Raw genomic sequence first — 14842 nt, 5'->3', positions numbered from 1 at the left:
AAGGGTACGGTCTCATGACCTTCTTAGGCGTAAAACTGTTTTCAAGTGTTCAGTTTCAAACAACTTTTACGCTTCCGTCAAGAAAGAATTTGACTTCTCTAGGTAATCCTGTTGTTCAGAGTTCATTTGGCTTTGTTTATGTGCAAAGTAAATACACATGAGTGTTTTGTTTTGTCCTCATGGCATGTGTGACATATGACACTTCTTGCAGTTAATTGTATCTGTGGCCAAGAGCAGCCTCATTTAAAAAGATGCTGACACTTCCTACTTGGCGTAGTGTTCCCATAGTAACAGCCCCATGTCACACAGGAGACTGTATGCAATGGGAGTCAGAGCACACTATTCATTTTAAAAAAAATAACTAAAATTTGGAAAATAAGAGATATTTTACTACTATATATAAAACTAATATTCAACACTGTATTTTAAGGAACTCAATACTGATAATACATTTTCAAAAAAAAAAAGAATAAACCTGGTTAGCACGTCATACCTTTCACTAAGCCTGGCTTTCGCTCTCCTTAATCCTTTTTCATCTCTATAGTTAATTTCTACTTCATTATAAAACACTTCTTTCTCTCTGTTTTTTTTTAAGATCTAACTTCTTCTTCTGTATTTCCAAGTAGAGTTTCAAGTTTAAAGTCAACCTTGATGTTAGGACTTTTTCTTTAACCTTCTATGCCTTTGAACTTCTCTCTGTCTTGTCCACCATTATATGACAGAAGAGATATTTAAAAACATGTTACTTCTTTATTTCTCTGCCTCCCTTTCTTCCTGCCTACATCGTTTCTCTTTTTTCCTTGCTTTCTTCTCCCTCCTTTCTCCCTCCCTCTCTTTCTTTCTTTCTTTCTTTCTTTCTTTCTTTCTTTCTTTCTTTCTTTCTTTCTTTCTTTCTTTCCTGAAACTGTTTCATTTGCTTAATTTGCATGTATATATTTTTCTTACTAGAAGAGGCAGACAACTGGTTTACAGTGTCATAAATTTTTTTATCTCAAAGGCCAGTGTGTGTGTTCATATGTATGCATATGTACATATATATGCAAATGTGTGCATATATGCATGGGTGTGTGTGCTCCCAATGAAGGGATGCTAGCTACTTGGTTCATCTAAGGAACTGGGCTCCTTTCATTCATTTTACCTGGGAACACTTGCTATTTTAATACTGTTGTTCCCTGAAGAACTGCCTCTTCTTCCCTTGAATGCTGCTGTGTCCCACACATCTGCACTTTCTTTAGGACGTTGAATCTTCGATCTGTGACTTCAGCCTTGACTCTTTTCCCAAACTGAAGACTATTCCTCAAACGCTGTAATTGCCAGTGTTTTCCTGAAGAGGTTTTGTGGCCACCTTAGATTACATAGGAAGAACCAGACTCTTAACTCTACTGCCTGTGCATTTCCTCCTGCTTCTGATCCATGTGCATCTGGTCTTCACCCCTGTGCTCATTCATGATGCCTCTGGTCCCTGGAGCCGGCTCACTCACCTCCACTCTTCTACACTCAGCAGGTTATCTAGCACTTTCCTCGAAACCCACCTTCAGCCTGTCACTCAAATCTTTAATGCACACCTTCTCTTCTTATACCAGGGAACTACTAATATGCTCTTGCTACTGATTCAGTTTCTGGCTCACTCTGCTTCCCTTCTTCAGAAAGATGGTTGTTCCTCTCCACCAATTAGAATAGTCTTCCAAAAAGTGTAAAGCCCACGTTCCTTATCTTCAGAATGGTTTTTAGTCTTTGCCATCTTCATCCTGTTCTCCTTTGTCCCCGGGAGCTATCGCCTTTCTTCATAGTCATCATTATTTTGCCCCTGGGTTTTCTTCTCACAATGGCCTCTTCCTCTTCTCATCTGCCAGTCCTGCGCACAGTGTAACCCAACTTGTGCATCACTTGCACCAAGTACCATCCTCTAGCTAATGCTAGCAGTTGGCTGTACCTCTTGGTGATGTTCCCATCACATCATCTGTCAATATAGTGCAGCCGTCATCTGTGGGCTTCTCCCTGCTCTGCTCTGTGGAGAGGCCTTAGGCTTTTCCTCTCTGGATGCCCGGTACCTGTCATCATCACTGAGACATGAACACATATTGAAACTATGATGCCCACATGAACTCCATTATACTTCGATTTCTGCTACATTTCTACGAAACTACTAACAAGCTAACAGCTATCTAAAAATCTCACAACTACAGAGGTAATATAGAATGTGTTCTAAGGATGTTTTGTTACAAGATCAGGACAAATATTGAATCATTTATAGGTGGTTACATGGATAATCGGAAGGAGTCTCCATGGGAGACAGCTAAATAGTAAGCCTTCATGATACCACTCTGTCCATATTTATTAAGAAAGGAAAAATACTTTCCAGAAAATAATGCCAACTTTATTAGTATATACAAAATAAAATGTGTTCACTAACTCCATATTGGCAAGGGAGCATACTTTATTGTAACATCTGAATCTACACAGATTATGGAGTCCAGTAAATATTTTCCCCACAAAATGTCAGAGATTTTGTCTAGGTTTTTTTTTAAACTAATACTTTGGCAATATGATAGTCAAATACATTTCAGTTATGTTCTGTATTATGAAGCACCATTGAAGGAGGTCAGAAGCTTAAAATAACTGGTGCTTAAGGGAGGTCTTTAGCTGTTACCCTTAACTTCACTAGCAATTGTGAAAGATGGTCGTTTTGCACAAAGGCAAGAGTTCTAGTTAGCTAATTTTGAATTGGGCAACGGGGTTCCATCATCCTTTGCTACTTATTGGTTTTAACAGAGATTCTTTGAAGATAATGTGAACAGAACACTGGCATAAACTCATGGGTGACCTTCTGGGAGAATGTATGTACCCAGAAGACGGAGGATGGGGTGGGGGGCTGTTGCTCAGAGAAGTTTAAACAAGAGAGGGAAAGAGGATGATGATGCAGAAGTGAGAGTGAGTTTGGGGGTTCAGCTTGTTAAACAGTGTAATGCCTACTTTCTAATAGCGTTTGTGAGCTCTCCCATCGCAAGAGGATGGAGAAAGGGGAGATGTTTATGGTTTCACTTCTGTACACAAAATATGGGTGAGATTAAGGCACCTAAGGGATGGAAATGGGATTTTATTTTAAAGGATTGCTGGAGTTCTCAGAAAGTCTCTGCTGTTTAGCTGAAGGAAGCTCAAGGTAGTGGAGCCCCTATTTTCAAGATGGCTCTCTGATGGATCTCAAAGGCAAGGTCCAAGGATGGGACTGACTCGTCTCCTCAAACAGGAGTCGGTGGTGCTGGCTTCCCACTCTGATGAAGAAGCCTGTGCCTTTGTCCTTGAGTTGTTCTGAATGTCCTGGAGCCAAAGTCCTGTGCCCACAGCCCACCCTCCTGCCTTGGCCCTGTGCTCCAGCTCGTGGCTTGCCTGGAACTAGCTGCTTCCGTGTGTCCTGTTGGCTTCATTGCTATCACCGGCTTCTCTGGATTATTTCCATGGCTGGCTTGGTTTCCTTTTATTTATTATTTACTTATTTTTTTTCTTTCATCGCTGTTGGTGATGCGCTCATTTAATTTCTGTTTAAACTTTGTATGTCTCTCTTTTTCTCCCCGGCTTGTTCCTTGTTTGTCCACGCTGTCCTGCTGACTCTGTCTTCGCTGCTCATTCCCTGCTGCCTCTAGCATCCATCAGGTGCAAGCTGCGGACCTGCGGCGGGTGTCTGCTCCCCCCGGCTCCTTTACCATGTGAGTACAGTGCCATTCTGTTTTGACACTCTTTCCCCAACTTCTCCTCCTCAGGGGTAGGTCACCTGCGGCATCCTTTTCCTCCACAGGTCTGCTGCTCGGATGGGGGCCCACCTGATCATAGATGCTTTCAGACCCCCCCCCCCTTTTATGTGATACGGAGCAGCAGAGCTCTTTGTGCTTCGTATGTCCCCACACCCTATGCATTTGCCCTTTCGTCTTTTTCTGAGAGGCTTCAGGGCCCATGGTTGTATGGGTTGGTCTAACAGTCTATGCTGAGCATCATTGTTTTTCAGAGTTTGGTAGGACAGTTAGCACATCTCATTACGGATATATCTAAGGAAGTACTCGTGGTCCTAACATTGTGTGTGGAGTTTATTTTTGTGCCAAAGAACCACAGCTGTTATACAATAATGAGTGACCCTGAGCTCTCAACTGAGTTAGCAGAAATTTATTGTTATGCATATTTGGAGGTTTATGCTCAATGTACTCCAGGGTATTTTCATTTTCTGGTGAAACTGAATAAACAAAATGGAAATATTAGTTTTAGGATTTTACTTTAGCACTTTTGGTGCTAAATGCTGATTTGTCTTTCTTCCTTGCCCCATATATTTGTCACCTACTGTTTATTATGCTTCAAGTACTATGCTTGGCCTCTGCTAAGTCATTTATCCTCAAGATGATACTATGTATGTATAATAGCATGCTGTCCTCTGCATACATGTCCACGACCACACTAACAAGTCATAGACGGAGACTAAAACCCAGGCAGTCGAGCTTCCAAATTCATATGGCCTTCTGCCTGTCTGGAGTCTGTGCATTTCTCCAGACCCAGTGGAGTGATCACCTTTTCAAAGAATTCTTCCTTGATTCTTGCTATCAGAGTCACTCATACCTCGCTGGAGCTCACGGTTGACGAACCTGTTAGAATTTTTAAAGTTTAATTTTGTTCTCATTACCTGATCTCTCAATGTGTGTATATCCCACACCAGACTTGGCCTACTTGAGGTGAATGGCAATATTGCCCTACAAATCTTTGTGTTCCAGACCTGTTCCCAGAGCATTGGGAAACCAAGCCGTAGTTGGTTGGCGGTGTTAATGAGTAGGAACTATGTGTGTATGAGGAACCGTGTGAAGTCCGAAGTCCAGCAGTGCTGCAGAGTACTTCCCAAAGCTTAGTTACCTGATCTTGTCTCATCTTACAGATCCCCATTATTAGAAATATGTGTTAACTGGGGGAATTCTTACAGATCCCCATTTCTTAGAACTGCATATTAACTGAGGAATATTTCTTTTTCCCTGGCTGAGTTCCAGGCACTGTTTTATATTGCAGATCGAGTTAGTGATCAGCATAACCACTTAGTACTTGTATGTAGCACAAGCTACAATCGAGCAATCAAAACCCAACAGGGTAATGGTATTTCACGTCCAATCTGCTGACATTTGCAGGATAAAATTCTGTAGGCCCCTCAAGAAATGTGTATTGAAAAAAAGTTGGCTGCCAGTCTTCTGATCGTGCTTTTAGGGGCACCTTCTATAGATCAAAGAAATGAGAATGCCAACCACAGAAATGGATGGGAGTGTTTGAATTCCTATCCCCAGCAGGGTTGTTTTGACATTGAATCTTAAGTGGGGCTGTTTATTTTGTACTACAGGAGTGAGTTGCTACGGCGGCATAAATGGTGTTTGTTTCCACGGGTAGAGGAGAAAGTAGGTGTGGCTATTTTTAACACTGTAGCATTAATATGAAAATATTTCACATCTGTGTCTTACTATTACGGCATATAGATATTTCAGCTTTGAACAACAGATGGGAATGTTTGTGCAACAAAACTTAGGACATTTTGGTGGAATATAGAAACCAGTGGTAAAATCTGTCAAATAGAACAAGGACAGGGAGAGAATCCCAAGCACAGCCATTCATTTTGTGGCTTTACATCATGAAGCAGCGGTGGCTTATCCTCTTCTGCCCACCTTATTTGAGAAGCCCAGACATTCTCAGCTTGTTAACGGTGTTGCTTCTGTGCAGGTTATCCAGACCTGGCATCCTGACCTGAGATGGCTTGGTTTTCTGTTTCACCCAGAAACTGTTTCAAACAGATGCTCTTTGAATCTTTGGAGGGGCCTCTCTGCTGCTCCTCAAGCTAACATTGCCTCCGGGAAACGGTCGGAAGTACCTCTTCAGGAAAGCATCCTTTTCTCTGGTTTTCTGGTGACTTTTTTTTTTTAATGTGTAAGTAGCTGAGACATCAATTGTCAGGAGTCATGACATAAAACTCAAATCCAAACACATACAAAATTTCAGCACTATGGAATACTCCTAAGATTTATTTTTATTGTTTTAGAATTGTGTGTGTGGAGGGGTATGTGCACATGAATGTAGGTACCTATGGAGTTCAGAAGTGGACAACAGGATCCCCTGAAGCTGCAGTTCCAAGCTACCTTGACGTGGGTGGTAGGAATGGAACCCCTATCCTCTACAGAAGCAGTACATGTTCCTAACCTTTGAGCCATCTCTCCAAACCCTAGAATTATGCAATATTTTGATCCTTTATGGCCACCTATGAATTGATGGGTTTTAAACAAAAGTATTTAATGCTCCATTGGCTAAGTAAGATAATGCTAAGCTGAGAATAGTTTTATGCACACCTTTTACAGTGTAGTTTAAATAATGAATAAGCTTTATGTGATGAAGTATGTTCAAAGGGAAGTAGTCACTGCAGGGCACCAGCCAGTTTCATTTCTTAAATTGTGAAGAATGGTGTTAAACCCTTCAGCCACTCGCTCCAATTTAGCATCTGATAAAAAGCATATGAAACCTCAAAATGGGGCTTTCTGGAATTCTCTCACTCTTTAGTAGTCGCTTTTCACTGGGTTCTATTTCCTTCTTGCTCTTCCGACATGAACGTGAAATCATGTGATGCATTTATATTTGACTCATCATCTTCATCTTTCAACGCTATATCCTTCAGACACCAGATACTCTGGGATATTAAAGACGTGGAGATCAAAAAGCTAAGTTCTGCCCTGGGGGGGAATGAACACACCAGCAACAGACCTAATTGAGTTGACTACAGTGCAATTAGAATTCAACACGGCAGCAAGGAGAGAGATTTGAATTGGATTTCTATGTTGGCAGCTCTTTAGTGCATATTTGTCAGAGCTGATTTTTGTTTTATTAATATTTGAAATGAATATGTGGCAACAGTTTTTCTTCTGGCACAGTCCCGTGAGTTTTAACGCAAGTGTGAATTCACATAACTATCATCATCACCAAGACACAGATTAGTGTGTCACTAATTTTCATTGCAACCCTGCCCTGTTAACCACCCCGTTGTCATCGGTTACTCTTATCACCCAACATCTGATCACCATAGATTTGTGGCCTTGAGAATTCCACCACTGTGGAACCAAAGACTATGTAACCCACTTCAGCTGAACATAACATCTTTGAGATTTATTCAAGTTGTCATAAGGATCAGTCATTTGTTGGCTTTTATTTCTGAGCTGCATTCCACTCTGTGGCTGTTTCCATTCACCCACTGAAAGATACCTGGATTCTTGTCAGTTTGAAATGATTGTTAAGATGGCTCAAACCTTTAACGAGTAGATTTTGTATAAACAGAAGTTTTCATTACTTCAGGTTAAATGTCTGGAAATGAGATGGTCAGATCCACATGGCAAGTAGATCTGCTTTTCCTAAGAGAGCAAATGGAAAATTGCTTCCAGAGTGGTTTTGCCATTTTACCTTCCAGCCAGCGATGATGATCGTTCTCATCATGCCCTATGGCTTCTGGCGTTCTGCCGATGGTTGCGCCATCAGTTTTAACTATTAATCTCTGCGGTGGGAGTATGGTTTTGTCTCATGATAGTTTTCGTCTGTTTCCCAAGTGGCTAATCATACTGAACATCTTTCCACATTCTTGTTTGTCATTTACTTATTCACTTTGCAAATGTTCAAGTCTTTTGGTTCTTGGTTGGTTGGTTTCTGAGTGGGTCTCGTATATCCTAGACTGGCCTCCAACTCACTGTATAACCCTGGGTTCCTGCCTCTACATCTTGAGAGGTGCAATTACAGTTGAGTACCAACTGACAGGTTATATTTGATTCTGAGAACTGAACCCAGGGTTTTGTGTTTGTTAAGCAAGTATTCTCTTAACTTAGCTGTGTCCATAGCTCTTTGGTTACTTTTTAATTATCCGTTTGCTTTCTGTCTGTTGAACTTACTTTTATGCTTACTCTGGATTTCAGGCCTTTCAAATATTCTCTCTGTGTTTTCAATCTTACGATAATTTTCTTTACAGCAAAAAGTTTTAATGATGACTAGGTGATCAGTTGTTTTTTAAAACAGTATTTTTATTTATTTTTTGAAGATTTCATACATGTAATCATTGTATTCTGATCACATCCACCACTCAGTCCTCTCCTCCCCTTCTAGGCTCCCCTAACACTCCTTCCTCCCAAACTACATAGGCTACTCTTTCTTCCCTCCCTCCCAGGGACTGTCTACAAGACAGAATTTTGCTTGCTCATTTCATCCAGTCCTTTGGCTCTTACATTCTCTCCACCCTCTCTTCTGTGGTCTTCCCTGAGTCATGGATTAGGGGGAGTAATTAATACAGATGTCTCGTCCACCATTTAGCTATGTTTTTAAACATCTTAATGATATTTGACTGGAATCGTACTGAATCTGTAAGCCAATATAAGAACTATTGGGGTTTTGTTTATTTTGTGTCTTTGTCTTGCTGTAGCTTTGTAATCCTGGAATGATTTTATTTGTCCATCATTATAGTAGTTGTCACCACACAGATTTGTGCATGTTTTATTGGATTTGTACCTAGTTGTTTCATTTTTGTGTCTATTTTTAATGATAATTTTGGACATTTTAATTTTGTGCTGATTTTCAATTTCTCAGTGATAGTCTATAGAATAATGTGGACTCTTATGCAATGACCTTATATTAATTATATCCTATGTGCCAGCTTAAGAACTATTTTTAGTTTGAACTTGTCAGCATCCTCCAGTTTATCAATTGGAATCGCTTGGCTTATTTTATTCCAAATTGTATACCTGTGTTTCTTTTGCATTGTTGTATCAGCTAGGGGGTATAGTATGATATTAAATATGAATGGGCACCCTTGCTTTGCTCTTGATTTTAGGAAATTATTCGTTTTTTGCTGTTAGGTTAAATTTAATTTATTTTATGTGTGCGTGTTTGCTTGCATGAATATCTCTTCACCACATGAATGCCTGGTGTCACTTGAGTCCAGAAAGGGATAATCAATCCCCTGAAGCTGGAATCACAGATGGTTGTGAGCTTCCATGTAGGTTCTAGGACTCCATCCCAGGCCCCCAGGGAAGCAGCCAGCACTTTGAACTGCTGAACCATTTCCCCAGCACCAGCTGTAAATTTCTTTTGTTGAAGCGTTTTTCTAGCAAGGTGTTTGCAAAAGATTCCATCGTTTATTTGTTAGAATTTACCAATGAGTGAGATCATTTGGCAATCAGGATTTTTCTTTCAATCTTTAAATTGTAGATTGAAGGAGCTGGACACACACACAAACACAGAGAGGGGAGAGGAAGAGGGAGAGGGAGAGGAAGAGGGAGGGAGGGAGGGAGGGAGAGAGAGAGAGAGAAAGACAGAGAGACAGAGAGAGACAGAGAGAGACAGACAGAGAGAGCTGGGAATTCAACAGGTCACAGGTCCAGGGGACCTGGCAGTCTCTTCTGGCCTCCCTGAGAATCAGGCAAGTACACGGTATGCGTCCATGCATGCAGACAAATATTTACACACAGGAAATAAAAAAGTAACAAACCTTTAAGCAGTAGATACAATTATCTTAGAAGTTCTAGGACTATTCAGGTTGTTTATCTTTCCTGGGTGAATTTTTCATTGTCTTTTGATTTTTCAAAGGCTTCGTCCATTTCCTGAATGTTGAAAATTAATATGTATGGAATTGTGAAAAGAATTTCCTTATCTCTTATTTCTGTGGAGTCTGTAGAGAGAGTTCTCTTTCATTTGTGGTATTTGTAATCCAATGTATCAGTCAGTCTTGGCAGAGCTCTACTTTATCCCTACCCTCTAAAATTGTCTGTTGGTTACATTGCCTTTTGTGGATGTTTTCCTATTTGAAATTTGGTTGAGTTTTGCCCTTTATTACTTCCTCCCTTCTACTCCTATTGAGTTCATTTTGTTTGACCTTGTTCTGGTACCTTAAAGAACTTGAGTCTCTTTGTTTTGTTTTTGTTTTTTCCTTAGTAAGCAGGTGGCTTGATGAAGTTCAAGATACAAGTTCTGATTTCCCACAGGCTTCAAAAATGCTTTTTGGTGTCATTCCATTGGTCGGAATGTCCATACCAAGTCACCAGTATAGGACCCAGGTCCAACTTCTAGCTAGAAGCTGTTCAAGTCGATGGCCCCATACTCGGGATGGCATTCACATAAATGCAGCCTGGCACAAGACCCTTGAGTAACGTGCACAGAAACCTTTATGAAGCCACTTTTTGAGCTCCTTCCTATAGGCAGTCATTACTCTCTTAGTCCTTCAACCAGAAAATTAAAGCTTCAATTACTTCCCTAAGATATGTGTTCCCTGCAATGGTGTTTGTACCTAGTACTGTGACAGAAAGAGAAAGAGAAGCCATGAGGGTTGGTGGCATCCTCTGGGCATCACAGTTGCTGAAATCAGAAAGGAAATCCTGTTCTTGTCGTTAATACTCTTAGCTACCTCAAGGCCTTTGTCATGGTGGCTACCAGTTCAGCGAAAGGACCCAACTCCGAAGTGTGAATCAATGAAGGGGGAAAAATGAAAGATTTTTCTCAGTGATTTGGCACTGTAAGGTGTTTCTTTCTTGAACTCAAGGCAGACCAGGCTTTCTTGCAGCAACTTTCCTGCCTGTACCTGAAAATGATTCTCAGGTGGGATGCTCCCGGAGTCCAGCTGCAGTCTGCAAGAGGGAGGCAGTGATGGAGCTTACTAGCAGGGGGAAGAGAGTCTGCATTTTGCCTCCTTCCTCAGTCTGTTGCTAGTTCTCACTTTCCAAAATTCCCTTAGGGCTGCTTTATTGCTTTACTTAGTTAGGGAGAAAGCCCTCCATCCATAAGATCACCTGGGCCACCATCCCAAGTCTCTAGGCACAGGTCTATTGTCCCGTGTCTTTCCTTATTGCCCACTTCAGCTACTCAGCACATGCCACAGCTCATGGCAACAAAGCACCTCTCCCGATGCCAGGGCGTCCTAACTACCACGGACATACGTTATGTGTAATACACTGTCCTACACCAAAGTTATGACCTAGACGCAAACAGGATCTGCCTGACGCTAGCTTGCTTACTGCCTTAGGGAATGTAGGGTTAGACACAGATCCAGAGGGACGGGGTAACTTGTCACATCTGACCACAGGCTGAATATGACTCAGCTTTGCAAAATTGAGTTTGATAAATGAAGGCTCCTTGGTAAAGGGTAAAAGTAAATTGATTTTCATCGCAAAAGTCAAGAGTTTGACAGAGAGAAGGGGAAATGTTGTCACAATGCCATTTTTTTTTAAAAGGTTCTGTTTTGGGTTAGATTGAAGAGTCCCATAGCTGAAAGGCTGCAGATGCAGAACTGAGAACTTGCAGTCTCCATGCCTGAAGCAGACAGACCACCCATCTGCGGTTACATGTCTGTGTGCCTCCAGTGGGGGAGCTACACCAGTCTCTGCAACTCATTAGGAAATAGCGTAATTGTCTTCTTCAGCTAGTCACATCAAAGCTTTGCTGGCATTTCCTTAACCTTGTGTGGTATATCATAACACATCTGTTTGTCTCGTTTATGCCATCCTGGTCCTCTAATTAGAAAACAAGACTTGGAATTGGAAGATATGCGTCCTTTCTTTTTCTTCTTTTGCTAAACTCTCTAGCTTCACCAAGGACAGTATCGGGAATACTGTTGATGATTATCTATATGCAGGTCTCTGTAAACTGTGAGACTCGCCTCTAGCAAAGATGGATGGGCCCTCCCTCAGAAGTGGTTTGATTCCACAGATTAACCTCTTGATAGAAAACACACAAACTTCAATGATAACCTCAGAGTGAATGGCACTCCCTTCTAGAAGGGTCTGAGATAGAAAATGTCCAGATTCAGACTGGTGGATTTTAAGATTTTATATCATATTTTCCAGCTCCCAAAACCAGTTTTGAGGATACTAAAAGATCTAGGCACCACAACGGTGGTCAGGTTGTTCGTTTATAACTGTTATTTTATCAGGCCTTTGTGCATTTACCTCTGAACAGTAGTGATATAAATGCTTTGCCTTATAATTTTAGTGAGCCTACATTACTCCTACAGAGGTAAAAGGAGCCAACTGGTTCCTGTTTTAAAAGATCAGGTGAGAAATTGCTCTGTTTATAGAATCTAAAGAAACTTGATCGTAGGGTCAGTGAGACTGGGGTAGCTTCGCAAAGCTATTTGCCTTCTACACCTTTGACCTGAGAATCTGCCAGGCTTTGCCCATTCCCAGGTTTTCTTTCCGGTCTCTCCCAGATGCTCACATTTTCCGTTACCTGGTTAGTCACCTCACACCACTGTCCACAGGTTTTTTTTTAATTTCTTTTCTTTTCCTCTGCCACTCTTCCCTGCTAGGTCATGTGATAGACACGCTAAATGGGAAATTTTGAGGGAAAAGCAAGTAAGGAGAACTCCGGCTTTTTCTCGGACTGCTTCCAAACCAACGTCCAGGCTGCAACTCAAATAACAGTCTTCTTGGGTCTTTATGTCATGCAAGTTTTGCCTGGAGCTCCTTCCCTGTGTCCCAGCTTTGTTCCACTCAGGGAGGTGTTGTGAAAGAAGGGCAGGGAAAGCAAGGGCAGAGCAAAGGCTGGCTGAAGTATCTCCTCATCCACCACAGCAACAAGCTTCTGATTTAAGCATCTGGATATGCCTGCCTTTGTCCATATGACATGGATCATGGGTTCATTATCCTTTTGCATTTTGTTTTTAAGACAATTTAAAAAATGTTTTTGATCCTTGAGATTCCCATCAACCCTGAAGTTCTGTTATGGTAAATCTAAGGCGTGGTGTTGTGGGAGGTTGCTTGTTGGTTCTGTGTGAAATAATCACACAGAAACTATATTATTTGTGATACTGTTTGGCCAATAGCTTTAGCATATTTCTGGCTAACTCTTACATCTTCATTTAACCCATTTCCATTAATCTGTGTATTGCCACTAGGTCGTGGCCTACCAGCAAAATTTCAGCATGTATGTCTCAGCAGCAGCTCCATGACTTCTCCTGACTCCTCCTTCTTTCTCCCAGCATTCAGTTTAGTTTTCTCTGCCTACCTCTATTCCCTGTACAGGCCCCAAACGTTTTTTTTTTTATTAACCAACTGTATTCACAGCATACAGAGGGGAACCTCACATCAGCATGATTTCCAAATTTCATTAGAAATCTGCCCCAAAAGGAGACATCAAGAAGATATGTCATGGGACTTCAGGATCATTTTTGGTTTTGGGTACTGAGCAGGAGATTAGGTTCTGTACTGCATTGGAAAACATAGTTAAAGCTTTATTGGGCTGTTTGCAAGAACCCATGTGGGTTTTATAGTTGGCCAGAGAGGTGACATGCACTTACATGGCATTAAACATTGTATTGTGACCAGATAGCACCTTGGTGACCACATTGTGTTGCTAATTAATGTCATGCCTTTTTCATAGATGAAAAGACGGAAAAGAAATGGTAAGAAGCTGGGTCCTGAGGTAGGTTGTTTCCTAACTTTCTGAGAAATCACCCTACTGATATTCAAAGGAGCTATACCAGTTTGCACTCCCACTAGCAATGCAGGAGTGTTCCCTTTACCCTGTTTCTTCTCCAGTGTAAGTTGTCATCAGTGTGTTTGATCTTGGCCATTCTTACAGGCGTAAGATGGAATCTCAGAGTTGTTTTGATTTGTATTTCTCTGATGGCTAAGGATGCTGAGCATTTCCTTAAGTGTCTTTCAGCCTATTGAGAGTTCTCTGTTTAGGTCTGTACCCCCCTCCCTTTTTTTTTTTTACTGGATTATTTGTTCTTTTGATGACCAAATTCTTGAGTTGTTTGTATATTTTGGAGATCAGACCTCTGTCTGATGTGAGGTTGGTGAAGATCTTTTCCCATTCTGTAGGCTGTCATTTTGTCCTCTTGACCATGTCCTTTGCTTTACAGAAGCTTTTCAGTTTCAGGAGGTCCCATTTATTAATTGTTTCTCTTAGTGTCTGTGCTACTGGGGTTATATTTAGGAAGTAGTCTCCTTGCCAATGTGTTCAAGTGTACTTCCAACTTTCTCTTCTATGAGATTCAGTGTGGCTGGCTTTATGTTGAGGTCTTTGATCCATTTGGACTTGCATTTTGTGCATAGTCTGTTTTCATTCTTCTACATGTTGATATCCAGTTATGCCAGTACCATTTGTTGAATATGCTTTCTTTTTTCCATTTTATATTTTTTGCTTCTTTGTCAAAAATCAGGTGTTCATAGATGTGTGGTGGGAGTATAAACTGATACAGTCCCTTTGGATATCAGTATGATGATTTCTCAGAAAATTAGGAATCAACCTTCCTCAAGACCCAGCAATAGCACTTTTGGGTATATACTCAAAGAATGCTCAATCATACCACAAGGACATGTGCTCAGCTCTGTTCATAGCAGCATTGTTTGTCATAGCCAGAACCTGGAAACAACCTAAATGCCCCTCAACCAAAGAATGGATAAGAAAAATGTGGTACATTTACACAGTGGAATACCACACATACCACACAGCAGAAACAATTAATGACATCTTGAGATTTGTAAGCAAATGGATGGATCTAGAAAACATCATATTGAGTGAGGTAACTCAGACTCAGAAAGACAAACGTGTTATATATTCACTCATAAGTGGCTTTTCTACATAAAGCAAAGTAAACCAGCCTATAATTCATAATCCCGGAGAATTTAGACAATAATGAAGATTCTAAGAGAGACATGCATAGATTTAATCTACATGGGAAGTAGAAAAAGACAAGATCTCCTGAGTGAATTGGGAGCATGGGGACCATGGGAGAGAGTAGGAAGGGAGGGGAGCAGAGAAAAATGTATAGTTCAATAAAATCAATAAAAAAGTTAAAAAAAATATGGTAGGA

At 41.0% G+C, this 14842-nt stretch overlaps 1 protein-coding gene across 9 annotated transcripts in view; it reads left to right on the top strand.

Moving 5' to 3' along the window:
* The window catches only part of Dgki (diacylglycerol kinase iota), a 450455-nt gene that overhangs the window by 288159 nt on the left and 147454 nt on the right, over window positions 1-14842 (top strand). For 7 of the 9 annotated variants that reach the window (XM_075953818.1, XM_075953817.1, XM_075953816.1 and 4 more), the window contains one exon: window positions 3642-3704. The exons of the other annotated variants lie outside the window; for them this stretch is intronic. In XM_075953818.1, the coding sequence (XP_075809933.1) occupies window positions 3642-3704 (63 nt within the window). The remainder of the gene's footprint in view (window positions 1-3641; window positions 3705-14842) is intronic. 9 annotated transcript variants of the gene reach the window in all.

This window comes from Microtus pennsylvanicus, chromosome 19 (genome assembly GCF_037038515.1).
Source record: "Microtus pennsylvanicus isolate mMicPen1 chromosome 19, mMicPen1.hap1, whole genome shotgun sequence".
NCBI lineage: Eukaryota > Metazoa > Chordata > Mammalia > Rodentia > Cricetidae > Microtus > Microtus pennsylvanicus.
This window is presented reverse-complemented; position numbering and strand designations above follow the sequence as displayed.